Source organism: Choloepus didactylus, chromosome Y (genome assembly GCF_015220235.1).
Source record: "Choloepus didactylus isolate mChoDid1 chromosome Y, mChoDid1.pri, whole genome shotgun sequence".
In the NCBI taxonomy this organism is placed as follows: Eukaryota; Metazoa; Chordata; class Mammalia; order Pilosa; family Megalonychidae; genus Choloepus; species Choloepus didactylus.
In genome coordinates, this window is record NC_051335.1 from 19184590 (window position 1) to 19194231 (window position 9642).

General features: G+C 41.3%; 1 protein-coding gene across 1 annotated transcript in view; it reads left to right on the forward strand.

Moving 5' to 3' along the window:
- The window catches only part of LOC119524030 (mediator of RNA polymerase II transcription subunit 12-like), a 39711-nt gene extending 30874 nt beyond the window's left edge, over positions 1–8837 (forward strand). Inside the window, 1 exon segment of the mRNA XM_037822710.1 lies at positions 8802–8837. Coding sequence (XP_037678638.1) covers positions 8802–8837 — 36 coding nt within the window.
- Positions 8838–9642: the final 805 nt, after the last annotated feature.

The following is a 9642-nucleotide window of genomic DNA, read 5'->3' on the forward strand; positions in this document are numbered from 1 at the left end:
TATGCTACAGTTAGTAGTATTTCAACATTTTTTCATAAACAGTAACAAATGTACTATATCAATACTACGAGTCAGCAATTGAGGGGGGTTGGTTAGGGCTGGGAAGGATTAAAGTTTCCTTTTCTTTTTTTTCTTTTTTCATCTTTCACTTTATTTCTTGTCTGGAGTAATGAGAAGTTTCTAAAAATTGAACAAAAGTTAAGTGTGATGGATGCACAGCTGTATGAGGGTACCCAGGGGCAAGTGATTGTACGCTTTGGATCTTTGGATAATTGTATGGTATCTGAAAAATCTCAATAAAAATAAAAACAAAACAAAAGAAACTCTCGTTCCTCGACTACTGAGAAAATTTTTTTAAACAAGTCCACAGAAATGTTGCTATATTAGGTTATTTTCTTGGAGTAGAGTAGGAACATGTTGGAAGTAAATTAGTTATTTTAGGTTAGTTGTCTTTTTCTTACTCCCTTGTTATGTTATGGTTTGTTTGAAATTTTTTTTATTTTGTTTTGTTTTAATGTTTTTTTGATATAGTTAATTTTTTAAAAATAGTTAATTAATAAAACTAAAATAAAACAAAAACAATGAAAATATATGCAGAGCCCCCCTGAGGAGCTGGTGGAGAATGCAGGGCTGTTGGGCTTCCCCACCTCGATGGTTGCTTATGTGCTCACAGACATAGGGGACTGGTGGTTTGATGGGCTGAGCCCTCTACCACGGGACTTGCCCCTGGGAAGACTGTTGCTGCACAGGAGAGGCTAGGCCTGCCTATAATTGTGCCTAAGAGCCTCCTCCCAGATTCCTCTTTATTGCTCAGATATGACCCTCTCTCTCTAGCTAAGGCAACTTGGCAGGTAAAATCACTGCCCTCCCCACTACGTGGGATCTGACACCCAGGGGAGTGGATCTCCCTGGCAACATGGAATATGACTCACGGGGAGGAATCTAGACCTGGCATCATGGGATGGAGAACATCTTCTTGACCAAAAGGGGGATGTGAAAGGAAATGGAATAAGCGTCAGTGGTAGAGAGATTCCATAAGGAGCCAAGAGGTCACTCTGGTTGGGACTCTTACGTACAGCATAGACAACCCTTTTTAGGTTCTAATGAATTGGAATAGCTAGCAGTAAATACCTGAAACTATCAAACTACAACCCAGAACCCATGAATCTTGAAGATGATTGTATAAAAATGTAGCTTATGAGGGGTGACAATGTGATTGGGAAAGCCATATGGACCACACTCCCCTTTGTCTAGTTTATGGATGGATGAATAGAAAAATGGGGGGGGGGGAGGCACCCAGTGTTCTTTTTTTAGTTTAATTGCTCTTTGTCACTTTAATTTTTATTCTTATTACTTTTGTGTGTGTGGTAATGAAAGTGTCAAAAATTAATTTTGGTGATGAATGCACAACTATGTAATGGTATTGTAAACAATTGAATGTACACTTTGTTTTGTATGACTGCATGGTATGTGAATATATCTCAATAAAAATGAATTAATAAAAAAAAGGTACTACAAGGCCGAGGTAAAAAAATTCAAGTAATACAAAAGGTATGTTAAGAGTCGTCATCCACCTCTTTTTCCCAGTTTCCCAGATCCATTACTGAGAAGCAGTTCCCATTAACAATTTTAATGTGTCCTATTGATAAAAACCAATGCAAATATAAGTGTCTATGTGAATCCGTTATTTTTTCCATAGATAGTAGCATACTATATACACTGTTCTAAACCTTGATTTTTGTTGTTGATAAGTCATCTGTCAGTTTTCTTTATATGGGTAATCTGTCTTTTCTCTTTGGCTCGTTTTTCTTCACTTTTTATTAGGGAAAATTTCAAACATAAAAAAGTAAAGAGAATAGTATTTTGTATTTCCATGTGCCTGACACCCAGCTTCAGCAGTTGTTAAGTCATGGCCAATCTTGTTTCATCTATATGCCCCTAACCCTGCCCCGCCCTCCAAGATTATTTGAAGGAAATACCAGATATCATTTCATTTTACCTGTAATATTACAGTATATATGTCCAAAACATAAGGATACTTCTTAAACATTACCACAAAAAACATTATCACCTCTTAAAAAATTAGCAGTGATGCTTTAATGTCATCAGATATACAATCACTGTTCAAGTTTTCCTGATTGTCCCATAAATATTTGTGTTTGTTTTTAGTTTTTTCTAATCAGGATCCAAATAAGGACTATACGCTGTGATTGGTTAATAGGTTCCTGACTCTCTTAATCTATAGATTCCTCCTCTATTTCCCACTCCTTTTTTTTCCTCCTGTGGGATTTATTTGAAGAAGAACCTGGGTTATTTGTCCTATAGAGCGTCCCCATAGCATGGATTTTACTGCTTGCATCCTTTTGGTATGTTCCCTGTATTTCCTGAATATTGAATAGATCTAGAGGCTTGATTCAATTAAAGTTCTACATTTTTTTTCTTTCTTTCCTTTCCTTTTTTTTAATTTTTAACTTTATCAAAAAATTAAAACAGACAACACACACACACCACATTTTTTTTAATCTTCATTTTATTGAGATATATTCACATACCACGCAGTCATACAAAACAAATCGTACTTTCGATTGTTCACAGTACCATTACATAGTTGTACATTCATCACCTAAATCAATCCCTGACACCTTCATTAGCACACACACAAAAATAACAAGAATAATAATTAGAGTGAAAAAGAGCAATTGAAGTAAAAAAGAACACTGGGTACCTTTGTCTGTTTGTTTCCTTCCCCTATTTTTCTACTCATCCATCCATAAACTAGACAAAGTGGAGTGTGGTCCTTATGGCTTTCCCAATCCCATTGTCACCCCTCATAAGCTACATTTTTATACAACTGTCTTCGAGATTCATGGGTTCTGGGTTGTAGTTTGATAGTTTCAGGTATCCACCACCAGCTACCCCAATTCTTCAGAACCTAAAAAGGGTTGTCTAAAGTGTGCGTAAGAGTGCCCACCAGAGTGACCTCTCGGCTCCTTTTGCAATCTCTCTGCTACTGAAGCTTATTTCATTTCCTTTCACATCCCCCTTTTGGTCAAGAAGATGTTCTCCGTCCCACGATCCCAGGTCTGCATTCCTCCCCGGGAGTCATATTCCACGTTGCCAGGGAGATTCACTCCCCTGGGTGTCTGATCCCACGTAGGGGGGAGGGCAGTGATTTCACCTTTCAAGTTGGCTTAGCCAGAGAGAGAGGGCCACATCTGAGCAAGAAAGAGGTATTCGGGAGGAGGCTCTTAGGCACAACCATAGGGAGGCCTAGCCTCTCCTTTGCAGCAACCGTCTTCCCAAGGGTAAAACCTATGGTAGAGGGCTCAACCCATCAAACCACCAGTCCCCTATGTCTGTGGTCATGTTAGCAACCATGGAGGTGGGGTAGGCGAATACCCCTGCATTCTCCACAGGCTCCTCAAGGGGGCACTACATCTTTTTTTCCTTGTTTTTCTTTTTTTTTTTTTAAACTTTCCCTTCTTTTTTAAATCAACTGTATGAAAAAAAAGTTAAAACAAACATACAATAAAAGAACATTTCAAAGAGACCATAACAAGGGAGTAAGAAAAAGACAACTAACCTAAGATAACTGCTTAACTTCCAACATGTTCCTACTTTACCCCAAGAAAGTTACCTAATACAGCAACATTTCTGTGAACTTGTTCCTACTATATCCATCAGAAATTAACAGACCATAGTCATTCCTGGGCATCCCCAGAACGTTAAATAGCTTATCTGTTCCTCTTGGATTATTGTTCCCCCTTCCTTAATTGCTCTCTATTGCTAGTTCCCCTACATTTTACATTAGAAACCATTTGTTTTACATTTTTCAAAGTTCACATTAGTGGTAGCATATAATATTTCTCTTTTTGTGCCTGGCTTATTTCACTCAGCATTATGTCTTCAAGGTTCATCCATGTTGTCATATGTTTCACGAGACCGTTCCTTCTTACTGCCGCGTAGTATTCCATCGTGTGTATATACCACATTTTATTTATCCACACACCACATTTTGTTTATTCATTCATCTGCTGATGGGTCTCTGAGTTGCTTCCACCTTTTGGCAATTGTGTGTAATGCTGCTATGAACATTGATGTACAAAGATCTGTCTAAGTCCCTGCTTTCAGTTCTTTGGGATATATACCTAAAATTAGGAGTGCCAGGACATGGACATATGGTAGTTCTATGTTTAAAGTTTTGAGGAACCATAAAGCTGTTTTCCACTGCAGTTGCACCTTTTTACATTCCCACCAACAATGTACTAAAGTTCCTATTTCTCTGCATTCCTGCTAGCACTTATTATTTTCCTTTTTTAAAACAATAGCTATTCTAGTGGGTGTGAAGTGGTAGCTTATTATGGTTTTGCTTTACATTTCTCTAATGGCTAATGTTATTCAAAATCTTTTCATGTGCTTATTGGTCATTTGTATTTCTTTGGAAAAATACCTATTCAAGTACGTTGCTTATTTTTCTAGTGAAACTTTCAGAATCCCTTCTCATTTGTTTCTGTGCATGTTTTCCCAGTATTTGCTTTGTGGTTATCACAGAGCTGAAATGTAACATCCTGTATCTTAACAATCTCATTTGGTTTGATACCAGCTTAACTGCAATGGCATAACACACTATGTCTCTATACTCCTCTGTCCCCCGACTTCAGGTAGTTCTTGTCGAAAATTACAAATGTGTGAATTGTAAGTCCCAAACTGTTGATTCATCCTTAATTTTTATACATTTGCGTTTTAGATCCTGTAGTAAGTTAAAAGTGGGGTTAGAAATAAAAATTAAAACAGTACTAGCAATTACATTTACCCATGTCATTCTCTTTACCAGAACCTTTATTTTTTTCATATGACTTCAATGTATTGTCCAGTGTCCTTTCCTTTCAACCTGAAGAACTCCCTTTAGCATTTTTTGTAGGGCTGGTATAGTGGTGATACACACCTTCATCTTTTGTTCATCTGGGAATGTCTTAATCTCTCCCTCAGTTTTTCTTTTTTTCAAATACCATAAGTACATGGAACTTTTAATAGGAAGTGAGACCTGGTAGGTTTGCATAGGTTAGTGTGAAATAGAGACACATCCCAAAGTAATTTGGACAGAGAATAAAAATACATATACAGGGCCTCCCTGAGGAGCTGGGGGAAATCGTGGAAGTGTTGGCCTTCCTCAGCTGGATCGTCATTGATGTTCTCACAAACATTGAGGACTAACAGCTCGATGTGCCGAGCCCTCCATCACAGGACATGCCCCTATGAAGCTTGCCACCGCAAAGGAGAGGCTAAACCCGCCTACAGTTGTGCCTAACAGTTTCCCCCTGAGTACATCCCTGCTGCTCTGATGTGGCCCTCCCTCTCCAGCCAAGCCAACTCGGCTGGTGAACCCACTGCCCTCCCCCCCCATGTGGGATCCTACCCCCAGGGGTGCAAATCTCCCTGGCAACGTGGGACATGACTCCCAGGGATGAATCTGGACCTGACATCATGCTACTGAGAACATCCTCTTGACCAAAAGGGGGATGCGAAACGAAACAAAGTTTCAGTGGCTGAGAGATTCCAAATGGAGCTGAAAGGTCACTCCGGTGGGCACTCCCATGCTGTATATAGATAACCCTTTTTAGGTTTTATTTTTTGTTTGTTTGTTTTTTAATTCAATTTTATTGAGCTATATTCACATACTCTCCTTCAGTTTTTTTTAAATTTTATTTTGAAATAAATTCAAAGTTACAGGAATAGTTGCAAACACAATACAAACCCCATACACAGAACTCCAGCATACCCTGACCCCCCTCCCCCGATACCCCGATCCACCAAATTTAACATCCTGTCACACCACCATTTCTTTCTTTCCCTCCCTCTCTCTCCCTCCCTCCCTCCCTATCTATCATCTATCAATTGCTCTGTCTTCTGAACATATGAGACCAAGCTGCACTTATCTTTGAACAAACAATATAATTCACATATACATTTCCCATGAACAAGAACATTCTTGTATGCAATCCCATTAAGCGCAGCTAAGAAGTTCAGGAAATTCAACATTGATACAAAGCTTACATTCTGTATTTCCTTTTTTTTTCTTATGTCCCACCTGTGTCCCTTTGAGCCTCCTTCCCTCCATCCTCAGATCCCATCCAGGTTCATCCTTGGCATTTAATTGTCATTATCTATTTAGACTATCTTTTTTTCAATTGTGGAAACATACACAGCCTAAATCTTCCTGTTCCAACCCCTCCCTAGCATTCCATTAGTGGGATTAATCACATTTAGAATGTTGCAATGCCATCACCTTCCCACCATCCATTGCTAGAAATTTCCCTTCACCCCAAACAGAAACCCTACACTCATTTCTTAACTCCCCATTGCCCCTTCCCCCACTTCTTGTAACCCGTATTCTACTTTTCATCTCTATGGTCATATTCTCTGATACTTTGTGTTTACCGTGGGGCTTAAATTTAACCTCTTAAGTCTATCACAATCTTGTTTTTCTTTGATACCAACTTAACTTCAAGAGGACACATAAACTATGTTCCTAAACTCCACCATTCCCCCACCTTTATGTAGTTCTTGTCAAAAATTACATAATTTACATTGAGTCCAAAACCACTGATTTATCATTACAGTTTATGTATTTTAGATCCTGTAGGAAGTAAATAGTGGAGTTACAAATCAAAAATACAGTAGTATTGGTATTATATTTACCATGTGATCTTTACTGGAAATCTTTATTTCCTCATGTAGTTTCAGTCAATTGTCTAGTGTCCCTTCCTTTCAGGCTGCTCAATCCCTGTAGCATTTCTTATAGGACTGATCTACTGGTGATGAAGTCCCTCAGTTTTTATTATCCAGGAATGTTTTTGTCTCCCCCTCATTTTTACCCTCCAGGTGTTTGTGAATTCTCCAAGCCTCTGGTGGTTATTGACTTCTATTTGTATTCCATTGTGGTTGGAGAATGTGCTTTGAAAAAATTCAATTTTTTTTAAATTTACCGAGGCTTGTTTTATGTCCCAGCATACGGTCCATCCTGGAGAAAGATCTGTGATCACTAGAGAAGAATGTGTGTCCCCGTGACCTGGGATGTAATGTTCTATATATGTCTGTTAAAATTCTCTGTATCTGTCTCCTTTCTTTGTTTCTCTGTTGGTAGGGCTCCCTTTAGTATGTGAAGTAGGGCAGATCTTTTATTAGCAAAATCTCTCAGCATTTGTTTGTGAAAAATTTCAGCTCTCCCTCAAATTTGAAGGAGAGTTTTGCTGGATAAAGTATTCTTGGTTGGAAATTTTTCTCTCTCAGAGTTTCCTGCTGAAAGGGAAGGGGGAATGCGGTGATGAATGGGACCTAATAGAACAAAGAAGAGGACATTAGGAGAGAACATGAAGAGGGGGGATAGGAGTAAGGGAGGAAATGCTAACGTGGCAGGAACAGCTACATGGTGCAGAGACACAGGGTGCTTGGTGAGACCCTGCTAGAGAAGGCAGATCACAGAATACAAGAGGTATTCGACTGTAAGATATCTCTGATACTGAGTACTCCCACACTGCCACATACACCCCAAAACATAGAGGGCTGACAACGGAATATGAGAGGAACTTTAATTTGAAACTGGTTTAATTTGAACTGGGGGTAGGGGTGGGGTGGGGTGGGGAGGAGACAAACAGAGGGAAATAGAAAACCCTGGTGGGGGTAGGAGAACAGGAGAGATCCAGGCTGGCTGCGGCTCCTGGGCTTGAAAGGTACCAGCTCTGGCACACGAATTTCTCTGGCACACGAATGCTGGGTTCAACCTGTCAAACAGCAGTCAGGGAAGAGGCACAAGCCAGGGCCAGCACACAGCCCTCCTGAAAAGCCAAGCCTAAGGAAGGGTATGGTATGTGTAACACTCACTTCAAAGGGCCTGGAACTTGTCAATGAGGCTCTGCATGACCGCTGAAACAGAAAAAGGCATAACCAGGCACTCCGGACACAGGGAGACAGAAACCTGTCTCCATGCCCCCATGGGGAACAGCCAAACCCTGAAACCACCTCCAGATCTTACCCCAGCAGCCCTGGGGTGACTCACCCACCCAACACCTGAATTAAGTGTGCAAATGTTTCCTCAACAGGAACACAAAGTACCAGTGAATGGCAAACTTTGGTGCATTATCACAGTAATTCAGAACTTGTTAAAAACAAACAAATAAACAAAAACCATAGGACTGTACAGCACAAAAAGAGAACCCTAAGTAAACTATGGACTATGCTTAATAGTGCAATTATGATAATAATCTTTCATCAATTATAATATACATACCACAGTAATACATAGTGCTAATAATAGTGACGGGTATAAGGGAATGCTGCTTACTTTATTAAAAATTTTTTAAATTTAAAAATTTAAAATAATGTGCTCCCATCACACCAAGCAGCAGTTAAAGGGAAAATAAATGCGGCATCTCTAAATGTTCTAAGGGAAGATCTCTAGACCTTGTTCACAAAGTGTACATGTAGTTCCGACAATAAATTCCTATACATACACACAGCTTCACGTAAATGCAGAGAAGGCTCCAGGCCTGCTAGGTCTTCCACCCACAGGGATGTTGGTCTCTGGGAGGCCGCCTGCTCCTGCAACCCACCCCACCCCTGGGTTCCACACTAAGACACCCTGCTCGGCCCCTGCCCCAGCCAGAGGTATGTCATACCAAGTTGATGTTTAAGGTCATCAATTTCCTTCTGTCGCAAGAGACACTAGCCCAGCAGATACTGGAGAAAGAGAAAGTATTAGTATATTCCTGCCAACTCTCTCCTCATCCTCCCCTTTACCCCAGAGCCCTCCATACCCACATCCCAAGCCCAGTGGCTAGACTGGAATGGAATCCACGATGGAAAGGAGGTACCCCCCTCTGTGGTGTCGGGTGAGCGGGATGGATAGTGGAGGTGGGGGTGATAAGTCATTTTAATTTGGACTCAGATCCCACCTATTTAGTTTGGACTTGGGTTTCTAGGAACCAGAGAGAGCATTACCCCAGGGCAGCTCTGTGCTTCAGGTAGTTGCTGTTGCCGTTCCTGTCTTGGGGGAACATCAAGTGGCTCCTGGTGACCTGAAAGAGAACACAAAATCCAGTTGCCAGGCTTAGGAGTGAGATGGAAAGGACTGAGTGGGGTCTAAATTGAGCCAGCACCACCCTCTGCTGGCAAGCAGCTGCCCCTGCTCTGCCTAGCACCTGCAGCCTTCCCTGGGCTTGCCCTCCCTGTTGTCCTGACTAGACCCATCAGAGACCGTGGCCCCAGGGAGTGTGGCTGTGGGTCGATGCTGGCAGAGCTGCAGCCGCAGCCGGTCCCTGGAATGAGCAGTGTGGCTGAACAGGACCTAATACAAAGGTTCTGTTCCTCTGAATGTCTACTCCTGGAGCTGGAGTTTGGGGCACTGCCATAACTCACTCCCACTGGCCAAACCCAAAGCAGAGGATGATTTGGCTTAAAGCCAGCGCTGTCTACACCCTGTTTCCTGTGGGGGAGCTAAAGGGTAGGCAGAAAGGCCTGAGAGCAGGGCTGAGGGCCCACAACTGACAAGCCAGAGTTTTCCCTCTTTGCCTCCCCTTTTCACTCCCCACATACCAAACCCACCAGACTCACCTGAGGGTGTAGGCCCTCTGAGACTGATTCCTC